The following is a 21,056-nucleotide window of genomic DNA, read 5'->3' as shown; positions in this document are numbered from 1 at the left end:
TTGAGCTTGGGATTAGTTCTTGTTGTGGTGGGAAACTCTGTGTTTTTTATTTGTGCCAGTGTGCATGCAGTGGCCTCAAAACCTACACTTTTCTAGCAGGTTATCTGCATAGTTTGCTTCTGTTATTGTATTAGAACAGCTATCTTTATACTGTTCTGTGTGTGTGTGTGTGTGTATTGCGCTGCTATCTGGAGACAGCTGTGCTCATGCATTGCTTTCACTGGTTAAGTAGTATCCAGGCGTAGGCGGCTGGGAGGTGATACATTCCAAATCTGGAGGTCATAAAACATTCTACATAAAAATAGAAAGCCTCCAATTTCCACTTTTTATGCAGTGTGTTGCCTGTCTCTATTCACTGCACTTCCTTTACAGACAGCTAGGGATTTAATTTTATGTCTGACTCTTGCTGAGGATATTTCTTTCCTGTATTTTCATAGGTACCACCACCGCAGCAATGTTGAATCAGTAAGCAACTGTGCATGCTAAATATCTGAAATGTGGCCTTGTGACAATAGAGGGGAAATGAGCAAGGAAAATTGAGAGGATTAAGTCTCAACTTCTGCCACATTCGGCTCAGATTACGACCTTCCTGCTTAGCCGTACATGTGGACAGCGGGAGGGAGCGAGGGAGGTCTCTTGCAAGAAAGAAGCTTGAGAAGAAGCGAGGAGCAGATAGGAGGTGGAGAGAGAAAGACAGAGAGAGAGAGAAGGGTTAGTGGGTAGAAGGGAAGAGGGAGAAAAATGGAGGCAGACAGACATAAAGCATGCGAGAAAGAGTGTGATTTCCTGTAAAGTCCGTCTGCAGGGAGAAAACAAAATGAGAAAAGACCACTTAAACCTCCAGTCATTTGGGAGTAAAACTAACCCTACAGACCACGCTGCTTTGACGACATGCCCAAAACTACAATTTAGTTTCCATTCCAGTACACAGAGCACTGATTCAAGCATTTTTGTCAAGTATTTAGTCTTTTCTTTACATAAAATAACATCTTTTTAGAAGGGAAAACTAGGAATGTCTTCTGTTTATTTCTCTGTTTATCCCTTGTGCTGCTTATATCAGCACTGGATCCGGTGGGACGCTGGCAGTATGTGTTTTTGATGTTTTTCTGTGTTTGTAGGGGTATTTGGCCCAGTACTTTATTGCTGTAGGGTCCATATGATATTTAACTTGGATCTACCTGCCTCAGGGCTCTTTGTGCATCTGTGCTCATTTGCATACACGTATTAAATGTGAACACACAGTACTTCCTCATATCTAGAGGGGGAAGGTGACTTATGAACATGCAGATAAGCGGTACGCTGGTTGTTTTTTCTGGTGACGGTCATAAATGTTCCGTTTCGGTTGATTTGTCGGCCATAATGACGAGCAGCTGTATCCAGTCTTGTGGTGCTTCAACAGGATGTGATCTCATGTTTACAGGCAGACACACACATTCATTCATTTTGTACTCATCTTAGTTTCCTGTCCCAATGCCTTGACCTTGATTTATTATTGTCTTGGCCACTGCAATGCATCCTGCAAATCAAATTCAATATCTGGAGAAAGGCACTTTATTTTAAGATGGTGCATAAACCTAGTTAACATCAAATAAGAAAGTCTGGGTTCAGGAGAGTGCGTCCCTAAATGACTGTGATCCACACTATTAAAAGTAAAGCAATAGGTTGGGTTTTTCTTTAGTGGATATATTTTCAGTTATTTTCTGGTGCCAACTGATTCACGAATGTTAACTTAAGCAAGGCAAGTCCCCTAGTCAGAGTTCAGCACGACAAGACAAAGCAAGGGCGCCTTTCACACAGAAGCAATCCAAAGTGCTTTACGTAAGGTGAAGAAATGCATCACAACTACTGCATTAGAACAAGTAGGACAGTAAGCATCTATTATGACAATAGGGCTAAAAATAAAAATGCAGACTCCTCATTCAGTGGAAAAATCATCGAGGAAAAATGAGATCCTGGCTCGACTTGTTGCAGTATAATTCAACATCATCTGACAGCATGCTGCATTTGCCAGCACTTATCATGTAGCACTGGGCTAATTCTATTGTTAACATCACAAACATCTAGACCGAGGAGCCAAGTGTTTTTGATGTTATAACTTTATAACTTATAACTACATTTTTGCAGTGTCTTAATAACACTTACTACTGGACTTCTACTACCTGTAGCAAACACACCATGTCAATTGCTTCATTTTTATCTATGTCAGACTGAACACTGTAATAAAGAGATACAAATAACCAAAATTATAGAAGCTACAACACCAGTCAGCATTACTATTAGTAATATCATTGCATATAACGCCAAATACAGTATAAAGTGGTCTTACAGGAGAAATGCATACAATGTTGTATTCTGTTAAGCTGCTGGGACACAGCCAACTCTTCAACCACAGTACTTTGTGCTTGAGCTTATTTCTGTGTATTGATATCACTACTCACAGGTAATGAATGAATTAGTATATTGTATGGACATTGTTGTACGATTGATATTACAGTACCTTACCAGCGAGTCATTTATACCCCTTTCAATCAAATTATCTGAAAGATTCCTTTATTGCCATAACGTGTTGTTATAGAAGTGTATTGCCTTAATTACACCTGTGAATACAAGGTGTGTGTGTGTGTTTATGTGGGAGTAGATTTATAGGGACACACAGTGCTTGCAAGACAAGAATTTCAACGTAATCCATCCCCATGCCATCCAGCCACTCCCTCTCATTACTGTCGCTGATCTCTGTCTGATATCAGGAAGTCATTTAAAGGAGAGGTTTTTATTTTGTAAAGTCTGTCCTATGCTGTCCCTTACTACACAGACAGTGTTTGCTTGTTGTTCCACACAGAGGGATCATTACACAAACCATGGGTTTCTCTCCCTTCTTTTGCAGTTCCTGTATTAATTGATTTAAGCAAAAGAAAAGAATCATTATTTGCAAGTCGTTTTCTAACTGCCATGTAAACAACTTAACCCAGTTACCGTTGTTGAATTATGGTTGGAATTGGAGTAGCTGTAACCCAATTAACAGATTTTGTGTTTTGTTTCAGTTCATGACTCACTGCACATAGAGTAAACTAGATAAAAAGAAATGTTTCTGCACACAAGTGTCAATAATTGATGAGTGAATTCATCAACACAAAAACAAACACAAGAGTCTCATTTTATGGCATGAATAAGATGCATTCTGCTGACTGTCCTGACCTGTGATCAAACAAAACACTGAACTCTGAAATTGTGTAAATAGATGATCGAATGTCTCAGCTTTTAAACTTCTTTTTTACAGACCAATCAAACAGCAGCACCTGTTTTTCATTAACACTTGGCTCTGGTCTGGATTAGAATTTTCTTAAAGCTAAGTCTGCAACAATTTTTAATGATGATTCATTATCTCATGATATGTTGAGTCTTGTGCGGGCCTGCTGAGTGCTATCCTGGTTTCACCACGTTAAAACAGTATTCATCTCTTTCACACAAACATAAAGGCCTTTTGATAGGCCTGTCTGGGTCTTGGCTAGAAACAAGGGCTTGTGCATGTCACAAGGGATAGAAATGGTCTCACTGATAAATCATTTATCTGTGTGTGTATGTGTGGGTGTGTTTTGGATCAGGCATACGGTACATGCTGTTAAAAGACACTCCCCTGTTTTTGCACATCTAACTTGTGTACATAGAATTAAAACATTGACACAGGTTTGACTAATAAAATACAGTTTAATAAGCACAATTTTCAACACTCTAGAAAAAAAATACAAAATTATAAGAAAAATACAGCCCTGTTTTTAAAAAATATATATACAGACACATACGATACATTATCAGTGATGGCTGTCCTTGACAGACCCTCAATATTTTCATATCAGTTTTATTTATCTATCAGAGTAATTTATATCCCCTTAATCTCTGCAAGAAATATAATAATTAACAGTGGGTCATTATTATTCGATAAGATATGCTCAAGCATGACATTGTTGCATGAATGAAGCCTGCGGCCTTTATGACCATGGCAGATCAGTGCATGATATACTGTAAGAGACATTTTTTCAGTTCAGCTATTTCTGTACAAAAGATGAGTTTACACTATTAACACAGCTATCATGCTCAATATGTCCAGCTGTGTTTTTGGTGAAACACAAATCCCTTAGATCTCCCTTCTTCATGTTACATAAATATTCAAACTATCATGAGGTTTTTGATATTATGTGATGTCTTTGTAAATTTGCAGGCAGGTTACAATTCATTCAAATGTTGAAACAGGTTTATTTACAGCAGATGTCTCAACATATGCCATGGAGGTCAGAGTCTGCAGGCTTTATTCACTCGTGTGCTGATCACATTGGGAGTTTTTACTCTGGTTCTATAGACCAACGAAGTATAGACAAAGTTGAGTGACTGGTCAAGTTGCTCTGAAACCCTGAAGACTCTCCACCCATCATGACACATGATTTGAGATGGGTGAATCACAGTATTTGGCCTTTCATCACAAGACTATTGCGTCAAACCTCTATATCAATCTTTACTGAACAACATTCACAAAATAAGTAGCTAAAATAGTACACAATAAAATTGAACATAAGGAGGCAAAACAAAACATACAATGGAAACAGCATCTTTAAGAGAAATAAAAATCATATCTACATAGCCTTTGTCAAAGGATTATTTAAGATTTGTTATGGAGCAGATGTCTTTAAAATACATTTTGTTGTGGCCCTGATTTTTCTCCAGTTTATCACTAATCATCCTCATCACCTCCAGCTTGGAGTGCATGCTTTAACTATTCCATCCCTGAGTATAAATCGTGCTTGGACTCCTGGAGCGATTGTCATACCTGAGCGATACTCATAGACGTCATAAAAGGGTGTCCCAAAATCAGTGGATGGTGTGAATTTAGTTGCCCACTGCCACTGCCACCAGTCATATTCATTTGTGCCTTTATCTGCAGAGGTGTAGAAGCCGACCCAAGAGTTGTTAAATTCTTTCCTCCACTCTCTGAAAGACTTTTTCACATATAAGCGAGCACAAGCCTTACCATCCTTTACAAGGAGTTGTAGTTTTGCATGGCAGCCTGTTATATCAACTGCATTTGGGTTTTGAAACTCTGTACCTCTGCATATCTCCTGTCCCACCCCAGTCCAGAAGCAGCACTGTTTCCTCACCTTATGCAGCCGGGCCTGAAGGCCATCGTTCAGGGGTACTGAGGTGTCGTAACTGCCTTCACTGCTCCCAATCGTTTTGTAAAAGCTGGCCTCCTGGCCCTCATTGTCCTTGAAAAGCACTACCATCACACCTTCCGTAAGACGATGTCGAGTAACATGTTTCCACAGAATCTTGGCTTTTCCATTTACACCGGTCACCACCTCAAGTGTTATCTGATCCTGATGCAAGAGCTCTTGCAAGGTCCCCGTAACTACAACATCATGGTTTTGTCTATTTTCTGGAATGCTGATGACAACATCAGGTGCGTTTCTTTTTGCCACACGCTGGGATCTGTTGTTTTGTTGGTTATTGGAGGACTTATCCTGAATCACAATAAACAATAGCAGTCCAAGGCATGCAAGGTTACCCCATATGTTTCTTAGGTGCCTTAACTGGGAATCATTAATGTTACTTCCAAAGTCATCTCTGAGCTCTGACAGTGAGTTCCTGTGGTTTTCTTCCACAGAAAATTCTCTAATCTGTCTTAAAAGGTTAGGAGTGATCCAGTAGGTATGAGCAGGATCATAACTCGTTCCTGCGTTTGAAGTTCCATAATGCTGTGTGATATACACTTGATCAATTCTCTGCCAAGCTGTGTTGTGCTCCCTGACTCTGAATATGATCCGGTCCAGGTTTCTTCCCACATACTCTGTCGGGGGATGAAGAACATACTGTGGAAGTGGTATGGACGTGTCTTGGTTGAGATTACCAACAGTGTAGTAGCGGTATCTTCCTTGAGGCAGTGGGTCCAACAGTCCCTCATAGTTCCCATAATGATGAGAGCCATAATCTTCGTTTGGATCAAAAGTCAGCCGTATGACATCGTTATTGTCAATGTCGACTGTGTTGGCAAACCAGTGGAGCAGCACAAGACTGTGCTTGGGCACAGACCAATCAAAGTTGATTTTCTTCAAATCGTTGATTGACTTGAGCTTTTGCACAGCTGACACAGAGCTGAGGACAAGGAACAGTGCTACACAGCAACTCACAACTCTTCCTGACATCTTCATCATCCTGTATAGATATTAAAAAAAAGTTATTGTGTTATTCATCATCACTGTACATTCTCAACCCATACATGTATTTGTAACCAGGGATGCATCTTATGATTATTTTCATGATTAATAAATCTGTAATAAAATGTCAAGCCATAACCAAACAAAAATACAAAACAATAACATGTTTTGACTTGATGACTATCAGCCAGGAAATGAAACCTAATAGTGAAATGACTATGAGATGGATGTCAGTGAATATGTGTATCTGTAGTTGCTGAATTTGGACATATTAGTGTGTGTTCTTCATTACTATGTGAAAGAGTATACTTATGACTCAACACAAATTTCAGTGCAACAAAATGCAATTCAATCTAATCCAAATCTAATCAAACTGAACAAACTGTCAACTGCATTGTCTTTAAATATTAATCTCACCTAAAGCAGAGAAACGTTCACAAAGACAGCTTGAGTTAAATGATTCACCAATCATGAAGAATAGAAGCCAAGATAAACAAAAAAAATAGTGATAATTGCAGAGCTCACCTACATTAGTCAGCTGCCGTCAGGTATCTGATCTGTGTGTTCGTGTGAGAGCAGGGTTAACTCCTCTTTGGTTACTGTTTCCTTGTAAATGAAACTGGGGAAACGAGCACTACTAGTGGTTACAGGAAGTTTGGCAATACAACTGTTTAGATGAAACTTCTTTTGGATGTGTAAAAAGTGAAGTATTATTACATTCTTTTGTTGGGGTTTAAAAGTCATGTGCTTGTATAAAAGCAAAAGCTGATTATTGTATTTGCAGTTATCAGTGGCCATAAAGAGGATTCATTCAATGTGTGAATCATCTGACAATTTTATGAACAGGTTTAAATGTAAACTAGCCTGTGCAGGTCCAACTTTAAAACACTGTGTCCTTTAGACTGCAGAGTACAGGACTAAGATATTTAGTAGAGCCTGACTGATTATTAGCTAGTATCTGCTTATCACAAATCAATAGCAAGTTGCAGTACATATTTGTTTTATAGGGTGTCTCCTGAAATAATAATAACAAGTCTTGATAATCAAATTTGAAGGTCCGTTGTTGTGTCTCTCATTTCCAGTCATCTACTTTCCGTTTATATGTAAAAAGGAAAAAAAAGCAAGAAGGAAAATAAAAACAAGAACAATAGATAAACAGCTCTGGCAACAATCATCATCATTACTATTCCTATGATATTGTCTGTTTTCTGGAGTGTTGTAGAAGAAATCAGGTTGTGGGTTTCTTCTCGCCGCATGCTGAGGTCTGCAGTAGTGTTGGTTAGAGGGGCGTTTGTCCTGGGTCACAATATACAACAGCAGTCCAAGGCACGCAAGGTTACCCCATATGTTTCTGAGGTGCCTTAACTGGGAATCATCAGCGTTACTCCTGAAGTTGTTTCTGAGCTCTGTCAGTGAGTTCCTTTGGTTTTCTTCCACAGAAAATTCTCTAATCTGCCTTAAGAGGTTTGTACTGATCTGGTAGGTATATGCTGGATCATATCTTGTCTCTGCATATAAAGTTCCATAATGTTGTGTGATATACACTTGATCTATTGTCTGCCAAGCTTGCCGTCCTGTGTTTTGCTCCCTGACTCTGAATATGATCCGGTCCACATTTGTTCTTGCATGCTCCTCTATTGGGGGTTGGATAACATAAGGTGGAAGTGGTACAGATGTGTCTTGGTTGAGATTGCCAAGAGTGTAGTAGCGGTATCTTCCTGGAGGCAGTGGATCCAACAGCCCCTCAAAGTTCCCGTAATGATGTGAGCCATAATCTCCGTTTGGATTAAAAGTCAGCCGTATGACATCGTTATTGTTAATGTCGACTCTGTTTGCAAACCAGTGGAGCAGCACAAGACTGTGCTTGGGCACAGACCAGCCAAAGTTGATCTTTTTCAAATCATCGATCGAATTGAGCTTTTGCACAGCTGACACAGAGGTGAGGACAAGAAACAATGCTACACAGCAACTCACAACTCTTCCTGACATCTTCATCATCCTGTATAGATATTAAAAAAAAGTTATTGTGTTATTCATCATCACTGTACATTCTCAACCCATACATGTATTTGTAACCAGGGATGCATCTTATGATTATTTTCATGATTAATAAATCTGTAATAAAATGTCAAACCATAACCGAACAACAATACAAAACAATAACAGGTTTTGACTTGATTACAGTAATGACAAACGATGTTCATGATGAATTATTTATCTATTGATCTGGTATTTGATTAATCAAATACATAACACAGTTCTTAGCCAGGAAATTAAATAGTTAAATATTTCAAAACTATGAGATGGATGTCAGTGAATATGTGTATCTGTTGTTGCTGAATTTGGACATATTAATGTGTGTTGTTTATTTCTATGTGAAAGAGCAGAGAAACATACACAAAGACAGTTTGAGTTAAATGCATCACCAATCATGATAAGTGGAAGCCAAGATAAACAAAGAAACAGAAATCTGAAATTTGCAGAACTCACCTACGTTAGTTGTCTGCCGTCTGATCTCTGTGTGTTTGTGTGAAAGCAGGGTTAACTCCCCTTTGGTTACCGTTTCCTTGTAAATGAAACCGGAGAAACCAGCACTGCTAGTGGTTACAGGAAGTTTGGCAATACAACTGTTTAGATTGAACTTCTTTTGGATGTGTAAAAAGTGAAGTAGTGTTACGTTCTTTTATTGGGGTTCAATAGTCATGTGCTCATATAAAAGCAAAAGCTGATTATTGTATTTGCCGTTATCAGTGGCCATAAAGAGGATTTATTCAATGTGTGAATCATCTGACAATTTTATGAGCAGGTTTGAATGTAAACTAGCCTGTGCAGGTCCAACTTTAAAACACTGTGTCCTTTAGACTGCAGAGTAAAGAACTAAGATATTTAGTAGAGCCTGACTGATTATTAGCTAGTATCTGCTTATCACAAATCAATAGCAAATTGCAGTACATATTTGTTTTATAGGGTGTCTCCTGAAATACTAAAGTTCAATGTTCAACTGTAAACTATCCCTCCTGAGAGTCAGTGCATATCTGTGTGCATATCAAGTCTTGATCACCATATTTGAAGGTCTCTTGTTGTGTCCCTGATTTCCAGCCATCTACTTTCCCTATCTATTAAAAAAGAAATGGGAAAAAAGACCAAAACAAAACAAAACAAAAAGACCAATAGCTAAACGACAATAGCTCTGGCAACCATTATCATTATTATTCCTATGATCTTGTCTGTTTTCTGGAATGTTGACGACAAAATCAGGTTCTGGGATTCTTCTTGCTGCCTGAAGAGGTCTGTTGTTGTGTTGGTTAGAGGGGCGTTTGTCCTGGGTCACAATATACAACAGCAGTCCAAGGCACGCAAGGTCACCCCATATGTTTCTTAGGTGCCTTAACTGGGAATCATCAGCGTTACTCCTGAAGTGATCTATGAGCTCTGTCAGTGAGTTCCTGTGGTTTTCTTCCACAGAAAATTCTCTAATCTGTCTTAAGAGGTTTGTACTGATCTGGTAGGTATATGCTGGATCATATCTTGTTCCTGCATATGAAGTTCCATAATGCTGTGTGATATACACTTGATCTATTGTCTGCCAAGCTGTGTTGTGCTCCCTGACTCTGAATATGATCCGGTCCAGGTTTCTTCCCACATACTCTGTCGGGGGATGAAGAACATACTGTGGAAGTGGTTCAGACGTAGGTTGGTGGAGATTACCAACAGTGTAGTACTGGTATCTTCCTTGAGGAAGTGGGTCCAACAGCCTCTCAGAGTTGTAGTAAGGATGTGAGCCATAATCTCTATTTGGATCAAAAGTCAGCCGTATGACATTGTTATCAATGTCAACTATGTTGGCAAACCAGTGGAGCAGCACAAGACTGTGCTTGGGCACAGACTGGCCAAAGTTGATTTTCTTCAAATCTTCGATTGAATTGAGCTTTTGCACAGCTGACACAGAGGTGAGGACAAGGAACAGTGCTACACAGCAACTCACAACTCTTCCTGACACCTTCATCATCCTGTATAGATATTTAAAAAGTTATTGCTTGCATGATTCATCCTCACTGTACATTCTCAACCCATACATGTATTTGTAACCAGGGATGCATCTTATGATTATTTTCATGATTTAATAAATCTGTAATAAAATGTCAAGCCATAACCAAACAACAATACAAAACAATAAAATGTTTTGACTTGATGACAATTAGCCAGGAAATTAAACCAAATAGTTAAATGACTATGAGATGGATGTCAGTGAATATGTGTATCTGTAGTTGCTGAATTTCGACATATTAATGTTTGTTCTTCATTTCTATTTGAAAGAGTATACTTATGACTCAACACAAATTTCAGTGCAACAAAATGCAATGTAATTTATCCAAATCTATTCAAACTGAACAAACTGTCAACTGCATTGTCTTTAAATATTAATCTCACCTGAATTAGAGAAACGTTCACAAAGACAGCTTGAGTTAAATGACTCACCAATCACAGTAAACAACAGAAGAGCAATCAGAAAATTGTAGAGCTCAAGTGCATCAGTCTGCTGCTGTGCCTCTGATCTGTGTGTTTGTGTGAGAGCAGGTTTAACTCCCCTTAGGTTACTGTTTCCTTGTAAATGAAACTAGGAAACCATTACTGGTGGTTACACGAATTTTGATAATAGAACTGTTTAGATGACACCTCCTTTATCATTAATGAAAATGAAAGTAGTACTATCCTCTTTCAGTCTTTTGTTGAGGTTTACCAGTCATGTGCTTTTATATAAGCAAAAGCTGATCAGTGGCCATAGAGAGGATTCATTTCTCAGTCTGTGAATCATGAGGCAATTTTATGAGCAGATTTAGATGGAAACTAGCTTGTGTAGGTAAGTTTGACACAGTGTTGAACTGAAGGAATCAATAGCAAATTGTGATAAATATTTGTTTTATAGGCTGTCTCCTGAAATAGTAAAGTTTAATATTCAATTGTAAAATATATTGATTAAGAAATTTTAGAGATTGTTGCCTGAAATGTGTGTGTATAGTATATTTCGTGAAATTTAGTCCAAAAAATGTGAGGATTTTGTCATTTTGCCTTTATTGGACACTGTATAGTTTGCCAAAAAGCATTGGTGGAGAAACGGTGATGACCTGCAACACAAGATTTCCAGCTAGATTCAGGATGCGGTGGTTATTAGTGGGTAATATAGATTTATCTAATATATTTATATCCATACAGGTTGATATTGTATCCTCTCTTTATAAGATTCTCAATAAAAATATCAATTCTACAATTTTCCAAATATAAACAATATTGGACCAATACTAATACCACCTGAAAACACTAATATGCTGCCTCTCCTGTAATTATGATTGGATCTGTCACCTGCTGTCTGTAGAAGGAGGAATAGTTTTAGTTAAAATATGATTTTTAACAGCCTTGTTAAGCTGCCTGCATCACTGCTGCAACTCTAGCAGCAACCAGCAGGAGATGCTGTCTCACAGGTAGTTAGCCTCACACACCTGGTAGGTATCAAGCCTGGAGCTTTGTAAAATCTTTGTGACAGTGCAGCATTTAAAGTCCATTATAGTTTACAATCAGAAACATACTAAACAGAGGATCAGCTGGCCGGCTCTGTGTTTGTATACATACAACACATATAGCTCAATCTGGGAAGCTGTTGTGAGGGTGCAGAAGCTCATTTCAGCTCACCAACAGTGTGGTTTGGTTGTAAACTATAAATCCTCCAAACCAAGGAAGTACTTCCGCTTTTCCAGAAAACTGGGTTCATGTGTCACATCAATAAACACCCATGGAGGCATACTCTTGTGTTGCTCTTCATATCCTGGATGCTTTGGTATTCCCTTTGGGCAAGGCAGAAAGAGAGTCAAAAAAACACACAAAGGAAACGTCTAGTTTTTTCTCTGGTCGCCACCCACATCTTTCACATGGGCAGCACAAGAGCATCATACAAACAAATCTGTATTCCCACATATTTCTCTCTGCTTTTTTAAAATTCTTTTCTACTGCTCAGATACCTCAACATGTACTGTTAACAATTCAGCTTAAAATACATTTTTTTTGCTGGGAAATTAATTACAATATTAGTGTTGTATGACGGAAGTGAGGCAAGATTTGACCAACCTATCCTCCCATCTCTCACTAATCCTAAGGCACTGCAACTTATTGTACACTGATTTATTAAACCTACAGGACACAAGACATCTGTCTGTCCTCCCTTTATATGATAACTATATTTTATACATTCACCTGAATGGGAACGTGTGTTCACACGTTTGACTGGTACTGTCCATTTCATTTACCTCACTTTACACTTTCAGTAGAGGGAACAACACCAGCCAATGATGCATTTTATATAATGCACCCAGTGAGTCATCTATCATCATGTTTCTGTGTTATGAAAGACCTTGGACAGCTGCGAGGAACGCTGTCAGAGGTCAGCCAGGCAGCCCCATAGTCCCGCCTGCCAAATGCATGACACCATCTTGGCTCTGAGCAGCCCAGAAACATCAGCTCCTGCCATTGACTTTCTGTCACTACGTCTCCTGTCTCCTCAAAATGAAGATCTTTTTATCTGAGAAGGCCGTGTTCCCAGCAGGGCAGCTACTCTGTAATAAAGGAGCATGCCAAGTTATGTTGGATCAAACAAATGATGGTTGGCTCACTCTGCGTGCATGCGGGGTTCACTGAGGAGTCAGTGCGTTTAAGAAGAAGCTTCGGAGGGGAGGGAATGGAAATCTTTTTTTATCTTACAAAAGGCCTTTTTTAAGCTATTAATTAATAACATCTGTAAAATCATGTCTCAGCTTACATAGTTGATCAACACAGACTAAGCTAAAGCCTTCGGTGAATTGTGTATGTTGGGTGTCAGTGACGACAGGGACAACAGTTTTACAGTCCAAGGTTTGGTGTAAAAGAGAGAAAGACAAGCCTGAGTTATTAGCCAGACCTAAAGAGAGTATAAGAGAGGCTCCAGGGAGGCGGCGATGTGGGGAAAGAGGCGAGAGGAAAACTGGCAAGTGATTGTTTGCCTGTAAAATTTGTCTTTTTTAAACAACAGAGCAACTACGCCATACCACTTTGCCTCAGAATCGCTACTGTGTTACATTTACTGAATAAGGGTGTTAGTAGTTGTTTTGCATTGGATGGAAAAGGCAAAGAACGTGTTGCCTGTGCTTATAGGTTATATTTCGTCTTTCTGTTCACTGCACTGTGGGTTTGCTTTACCTCCAGCTCTGTAAAAGATGTAAGGCAGGAGAAACGTGGCACTTGTGCAATATCCTCCCATCATCATGTCTGCATCATCCACAGGATAGTTTTATAAAGAAAGCAGGGCGTAAATCTTAAGGAACTGACTGTGATATGCTGGTAAGTGAACCGAAACAGAGCTGACCCAGCAAGCTGAAGCCAGCAAACTCCCTCTAGTATTTTCTACAATCACTAGTAACTCCTGTCAGTTTTATCTACATTTTAGAATCTTCGGTTTAAACACATGTTTTTTATTGGGGCAATAAAGTTGAGATTGAGAGAGAGAGGGAGATGAAAAGTGAGAAGGCTAAGAATCCAAAGTTTTAAGACGGGGGGCCCTTAGTTTGGGGGAAATGTAGGGTTTCTCACATTGTAAAACTTGGCACAGCATGAGTTTGTTGTAACTCCATATTTGGTAAGACCTGATTTTGATCTTACTAGGACATCTGTGTTTGTGTGTCAAGTTTTTCTTGTATTTTGTGTGTTTATATACTGTATGTTGGTTCAGTGCAGAATTTTGAAGGATAAAGATGCCTCAGATTGGTTAGAGTGGACATGTTATAAATTCTGCACTGGGTGTAGCAGGCAGCGAGCGCTGAGGTGGCAGCATGTGCAGGGAGAGGAGTTTATCTTGGCAGCTACGTCTCTGTAATGAATTGAAAAAATCCATCTTTCCAGCATGTTGTGTCTGTTTTTTCAGGAACATGACTCTTCATCCCAGGGAATGCAGGTGCTGCTGTCCGTCCGTGTGTGTGTGTGTGTGTGTGTGTCTGTCTGTGTGTGTGTGTGCGAGCTCATGTAGCTGTAAGGTTGCACTCAAGCCCCTGCACTGGTGTGTAATTACACTTCCTGTGAGGCTGGAGACAGCTGTTTCCTCTCCTCTTTAATCACACAAATATACATACTCTATAAGAACAGTAATCAGCCAAAGTAATTGGTTCGCTCTCAGGTTTTAAAAACTAAATGAAGGCATAGCTGCATTTCTAGCTATTCAGCAACTGTCGAGGGACTTTTAAGTATTGAATTCTTTTGCTTTTTATTTCCAAAGATAAACTGTCATTCCTCTCTTTGGTTGCCTCCCTAAAACACTACATTTTCTTCTTTTGAGAAAGAAGAAATGTCTATATCTTCGCAGCACAAAAGAATTCCTGAATTACATGACTATCAAAAACATTTCCCTCTGGAAAAAAAAAACAACAAACATTTGATTTGGATATTGAAATTGAGATGTTACATAATACAGTAAGTATTTCCCAAAACTGTCCAGCCCTGGTTCACAGAGAGCATTGATGTCCCAAAGGTGTTCAGCTGCAACATGTTTTCTTAGTGTCTCAAGAACTAAAAGCAAAGTTAATCAGAGCACCGACATATGCAGTGTCAAAGGGAATCCCTGTAGTTTGATGTGATGCGTCTCAGGTCTGTGTGAGAGGAATGAGAGGGATGTGATGAATGCAGAGCCTGAGGAGCAGATGAGAGGGTCAGGCCAGGTAATTAGGGTTGTAAATAATCCCTGGTGCTTAGGAGACGGACATTCAGCTGGCTCAAAGGCTGCAGTCAACCTCAGTGTGAAACGCACGCTCTCTAACTCCTTCGCTGTTACACAATCAACCAGCATCTCTTTGTTAAGTTAATTTATTTTTCCCACTCACACAATATTTAAACTCTGTTGTTGACGAATACACATCCTTCTATCTCAGCCAAAGATCCCTTTTTTTTTTTTTTGTGCACACAGGTTGGAAGTTTGTTTTTTTTTTTCTTTTTGTTGGGGGGGGGGGGGGGATTTGAAGGAAGTGGGTGTGTCTTGTTGCCTTGCGTGCTGGGTCACATGACACGCATGGGTGGGAGGGGCAGGCAGGGAGCCTCCAGAGCCACAGCAGAGTTTGGCCTCTCACTGGAGCGCTGCACTTCGGCAGGGGACGACTCACACACACACACAAACACACACTTCAGACACGGTGAGTGTTCTGCATACCGGGAGAATACATGTGTGTGTGTGTGCGTGCGTGGTTGGGTATGTGTGTGATGTTGGTAGTTGGAATTAGAGGAATAAATGTTTTTCTCCTTCATTGTGTGTTTTGGATGCCTCTCTTCTTCTCTGGAAGAAAATGATGTGGTTATCAGTTGTTTTCTCATACTTACCCTGATAAATATCTCTGCATGCCTTTCACTCTTGACTCAGGAGCTCAGCTTTTTGTATGTGTCTAAATATTACTGGTGTTCTAGCTGTCCAGTGTCAGGCTCAGTATACATTGTGGTTGTGTTTAAATGTTGTCTGCAAAGAAAAAATGGCTTTGAGCTCAGGTGAGAAGAATTTGGTATGTTTTCCATTTATGTGTGTGTACATGCATGCGCATAATTACCATTGTTAATGTTTTGCATACCCTCTGTCTTCCGTCGCCCTCAATGTTGTGTTTCTGCTCTGTGGCAAGCTTTGTAATCAATCTGTCTTTGCATAACACCCACACACACACATATGTATATATACAGAGGGATGTTCCATCATGTTTCCGTTTCTACTCTGTTTAAAATTCAGTTTTCAGTTCTTGTTAAAGTTTCCTCCCTCCTGACATTATGTGCAGCAAAGTGAAAGGTTAGCTCCACACATGTGGTCAGTAGGCTTCATAGAGTGTGGAGGAGAATCTTTCAGTTTAGTTTTTGCTTTGGAAAGTACAGTGAAGGCATCGTCTTGACTACTAATAATAGGTGGAAAGAAGTTCTTATTTATTTCCAGTGGGAAATGCTAGGTGTCAAATCAAAATCAAAGGATATTTCCTTTTTTTCATTCTAAGCTGTTTTGTTCACCCTGTACAGCTTATGTTTCTCTTTGAAGTTAAGTTTTCATCACTGCTTTTCTGATTAGTCTTTCTGTCAGTGTTTAAATTGTGAGAAAGTGGCTTTCTGGCAATGTGGCAGCAGTCAGAAAACAAAGCTGAGCCTCAGCATTGTATCATCCAGGCTTTTGTTGTCTAGGGTTGACCAGGGGGAATACAAGGCATAGCTCTCTCACAATATCAAACTGATGGAAAACAGCAACCACCCTTCACCTTTTTAGAGAGTCACCCGCCTCTGGTTTGCCTCACAAGCATGCACACGAACGCATTCTTACTCACACTGAGCTGTTGAAAGGAGCTCTGTTGTGGCCCCTGTGCATTGCCAGGCGAGAACAGACAGTAGCCTTTCACCAGTGTTTGATGGGACGTTGAAAAGGTCATCGTTACCTTCTCTATCTTGCGTGTCTTTGTGTGTCAGTGTAGGTTGTGAGTCAGCCAATAAGGCAGTGCAACACGATTATGTATCTGTTGAGGAATTCAGCATCATAACTTTGAGATGCAAAATATTTCATGAATGTAACTGGAGCTCTGTAATGTAAAAATGATAAGGTTTCATCTCTGTAGCTTGACATGCTGTACATTCTCAGAATAGCTAGTTTTGAGTTTTCTAGCTTGTGGATGTACATGTGCGCATTCATATTGTGTTCATTATGAAAGTGGGTTGTAAAGTGCGAGGCATAAGAAGTTGTTTTAGTTGCACTTACAGTAAAGCATTTGTGGCATATAGACTTTGGAAACAAAATGTAGTAATTCAAGTGTCTCAAGACATTCAGCTATAAACCTCGACATACTATAATGTAGTAACAACCACAGTCCTGAACTATTTAAAGTGTAAGGCTGGACTTAATCCCTAAGTGGAGTGGGTAATGTAAACAGAGTCAAAAATTAGGTCTTGGAATTTAAAAATAGAGCATGTCCTCTATAAGACAACAAGGACTGTAATACTGTACTGTATGTAGAGGTTGTACTAGGCCTACTTTATCGTGTGCTGACGTATGAAGCTCAGACATCAAAGATGTTTATTATGATACTGATGTTGTAATGATTTCAAAGGTTAAGTGCCGATATCAGTGATAAGGATGCCACAATATTTGACTCATATGTTAATGAATGAAATCATGTCGAACTCATATTAAAGGATCAGTGTGTTGGACTTAGTGGTATCTAGCGGTGAGGTTGGAGATTTCAACCAAATGAATACCCCCCCCACCTCCACCCCTCCAAGCACAGGGTTCTGCCAGTGTATTACAAGCCCGGCAGCCCGCCAAGTCTGAGTTGAAAGCCTGCCAGGCTTAAGCATCGGGGATTTCTTTTTAAATGTATTTTAAGATGTTTTCTAAACTAAAATGTGTCATACAAGTAGCATAGACCCCTTAAGGAATAGCTCAGTGCATAGCAAGTGTGAAGTTGAGAGAGAGAGAGAGAGAGAGAGAGAGACAGAGAGAGAGAGAGTGTGTGATGGTGAGGCTGCAGCTACCAGAGTAACCCGCCTACCATTCAAGAGCAGGCTGAGCAGGCAGAGAGCAGGAGAGTTTCTGCCGAAAACAAGCACCGAGACCTGGGGAGACATGAGAGCAGCTGCTCGCTAGCAGCTACGCGTGTTTACAGCAGAGAGCAGGAGGGAGGACAGATGTCTCACTCTGCTACTCTGTGCTGCAACTCTGGATACTGTGGACGGAGCAGACACTTGCAGTTTATAATTGTGTCGTCTGAATAAGTATTGATAACATGCTTACTATTTTACAAAGTAGACATTTTTTATTTTATGACCGTGGGCGCTGATACACAAAAATGAACTAAATGGGTTTTATTTCTATTTTTTTAAAAAGCAAAATGACTTTGGGGGCTGTAGGGCAAGTAATGTAATCAGTGTATGCCTGCACAATGGTAACACCCCCACCAGGCCTACCAACTTTTCTGGGAGAAACCCTGCAAGCGTGTAGGAGAACCTACGGTGGCCATGAAATTCGCAAAAAAAACCTCTATCTCCAGTGTTTGATTTGTCCGTTCTGGGCTTCTGTAGAAACATGACGGAGCAACATGGCAGCCTCCATGAAAAAGAATCCACTCCCTATATAGATGTAAAGGGCTCATTCTAAAGTAACAAAAACACAATGATTCTTATTTTCAGGTGATTATACACCCATGAAAACATACTTAAGGATATTGTATTTCATTTCTGCCATTAGATCCCCCTCATTCTTACACATTGGTCCTTTTAAATTACCATAGTTAGTAGTTGGGGTCCTACTGTGCTCATGAGCTTTGTGAGTTATGTGGGTCAGTCACAGTCCATAAATACTGCTCTGACCAGCTTTATATCACACACAGACACACACACACACACACACACACACACACACACACACACACACACACACACACACACACACATATTGTAGAGTGTCTCAAAGAGCCTGAGGACTCCTGCTGGCCATGTTGTTGATAGAATGATGGATGTGTGTTTGTGCACATTCACACGTACAGTGAAACACTTTATTAGTGGCCTTAAAGACCTTCAGCCTTCCCATCGTAACACTGAAAGAAGGTGAATGCACCTCTAGTTACTTAAAGTCAACCAAGCGTTTAAGTACTATACCATGTTTTCAAGAGAGTGTGGATAGGTGTGCATGGATGATATTTATGTCACATTTATTATGATAATGATAGGTGGGTCCTGTGAGAAAGCGGGTTCACCTCACTATGAGCCCTTTAAAACCTGACAAATGTCTTACTACAACCTATAACTACACACCTGCCACAAGTCCCAATTACACCTCACCTCTGAGTATTATGGGATGTCGTGATATTTCTAGAGGAAATATCTAGTGTCTAAATGTTTAAATATACTGATATTCATCCATATAAAATATTTTTTTCCTGATGTTTGTTCTCATACTGCTGCATATGGACACCAAATTGTATGTGAAAATATGTTTTATATGACTTTGACTTCAGTTCTTCTGACTGGTGTCTCTGAGGTGAGGTATGTGTGAGGACAGAGGTCAGATTCCTGAGCCCCCTGGCCATGTAGACCCATGTTCGCTGTCAGCCAACCATTTCACTGATACACTTTGACCTGTGCACTAAGATAAAGAACTACATTGGCTAGCTTCCATAGTTTAATGATTTTAATAACTCCTGTCAGTGAGCAGCTAGCAGATAATAGCTAGCTAACTCATTATTCTTTCTGTTTGCAAGGAGCCTCAGACAATGGGCGAGTTTCTGATTGATTTAGCCTTTGTGTAAACACACTTTGGGGTTAATGTTTAGCCGTTGCTTTGGGCTAGAATAATGTTTTGTGAGGCTTAAAATTTCAGTCAGTTGCAGTGACACTTATGTGAGGAATTTAGTATTGCGGTGGATTTGCTTCCTTCAGTTAGAAAATGAATGAGATTGGTAAATTGGTCCTTAAGGTTTAAATGCTCTTTGTTCATTTTTCATATGTGGATGAAACCTTGCAAAAGGTAGTTTGTTGCAGTTGAATGACATTTTTTCTCATGAGCTACACAGTGTCAGAGGCGGTTGAAGAGCCTAGAAAGACTATAGCTCTCTTGTGCACCAGCGTATTGTGAAGAAAGAACACATTCCTCTGGCAGTCTAGACAAACCTGTGGGCTTCGACTGTCATTACTGCAGTTTACAAACATTTCTCAAAGGGATGCTAAGATACACTCGCTGCTGATGCTTCGTACACTGACATGGACACAATTTCAGCCTTTGGTGTGTTGCATTGATAGAGAAGCATTGATTTGTAGCTGTGTGAAGGTGACAGGTAGTTATCATACATACCTTTTACAAAGTATTTTGCATGCAAAATACTGTGTGGTGTAAACAAGATCATACTTGATGAATGGAAGAAAGCATACACATATCTGACACACAGACGGATACACACACACGGTGTCCAGTGCCAGGTGACACGATGAGCGGGTTAGACCCTGCAGAGGTCAAAGGGCACATTTCTCCAGAGAGCTGAATGATGAGGACTCTGGGAACTAGGCCTTGCTGCACAAACACTCGGACTTTAATAACACAGCAGACCATGTTTGCACTGCCACCACTCCAATTTCCCCCTTTTATTAAGGGATTCACTGTAAGAGGGTGGGAAAAAGTGTGTGTATGTGTGTGTATGTACATAGTGTTTATGTCCCTCCCTTGGGCCTGTCCTAAACCCATGTGGTCTAATTGATTCTGTGCTGGAGGTTTGTGTGGAACCCCAGTTCAAACTAATTTAGAGGCCACATGCATTTCATTTATTCTCAGCGGTGTTTGTGCCATCTCCTCCTCTTTGGGGAAATCAACCATAAAAAGCAAGTACAAGAATCATTGGAAAGTCCTCCAAGAAACCTTTTTAGATTTTATCACAGTGAATAAGATTCGCAGCAGCCCACACACTTCTGAAGAAGCATCTGGGTCACTATCAAAACAAATGTTGCCATGTTAAGATGAGACTAGGCTGCAAACCGCCGTTGTCCTGTCTGGGAATGTAAATAAGAGACAAAAAAGGAGCAGATGTTTCTAAAGAGGGCCCACAAAAAGATTGTAGACCAGAACAAAGATGCAAATGACCCATTTAGTGGTTCAATCCCTTAATTTGTGTTTGACATGAAGCTTCAGACAAGTAGTGGACTGATTTGACATAAAATACAAGCATTCAAGTCCCCTCCCCCATGTGGAGGGATTGTTAAGAGTTGCCTGTCTCAAGGTTCTTTTATTCTCATTCATGGACACATTAGTTCATTGGTAGTTTTAATATAGACAATATATATGTAGGT

At 39.9% G+C, this 21,056-nt stretch overlaps 3 protein-coding genes across 7 annotated transcripts in view; 1 reads left to right on the top strand and 2 right to left on the bottom strand.

The window, feature by feature from the left end:
- Nucleotides 1-21,056, top strand: part of LOC122966621 (septin-9-like) — a 67,892-nt gene that overhangs the window by 32,330 nt on the left and 14,506 nt on the right. The window contains exon 1 of one of the 5 annotated variants that reach the window (XM_044330870.1): nt 15,261-15,403. The exons of the other annotated variants lie outside the window; for them this stretch is intronic. Coding sequence (XP_044186805.1) covers nt 15,274-15,403 — 130 coding nt within the window. The 5' untranslated portion in view covers nt 15,261-15,273. Of the gene's footprint in view, nt 1-15,260; nt 15,404-21,056 lie in introns of those variants that run through there. 5 annotated transcript variants of the gene reach the window in all.
- Nucleotides 3,686-7,209, bottom strand: LOC122966623. The gene is made up of 2 exons (XM_044330872.1): nt 6,729-7,209; nt 3,686-6,201 (listed from the first exon to the last, which is right to left on the bottom strand). Exon 2 carries the CDS (start codon nt 6,198-6,200, stop codon nt 4,737-4,739), a length of 1,464 nt encoding a protein of 487 aa, XP_044186807.1. The 5' UTR covers nt 6,201; nt 6,729-7,209; the 3' UTR covers nt 3,686-4,736.
- On the bottom strand, nt 8,411-10,290 carry LOC122966624. Its single transcript, XM_044330873.1, has one exon. It carries the CDS (start codon nt 10,210-10,212, stop codon nt 9,316-9,318), a length of 897 nt encoding a protein of 298 aa, XP_044186808.1. The 5' UTR covers nt 10,213-10,290; the 3' UTR covers nt 8,411-9,315.

This window comes from Thunnus albacares, chromosome 17, assembly GCF_914725855.1.
Source record: "Thunnus albacares chromosome 17, fThuAlb1.1, whole genome shotgun sequence".
Lineage (NCBI taxonomy): Eukaryota > Metazoa > Chordata > Actinopteri > Scombriformes > Scombridae > Thunnus > Thunnus albacares.
The sequence above is the reverse complement of the archived record's forward strand: the minus strand, read 5'-3'. Positions and strand labels throughout refer to the sequence as shown.

Excerpts from the sequence above, each read along its gene's own strand:
- LOC122966623 (XM_044330872.1), bottom strand. The coding sequence starts at position 6,200 with ATGATGAAGATGTCAGGAAGAGTTGTGAGTTGCTGTGTAGCACTGTTC.
- LOC122966624 (XM_044330873.1), bottom strand. The coding sequence starts at position 10,212 with ATGATGAAGGTGTCAGGAAGAGTTGTGAGTTGCTGTGTAGCACTGTTC.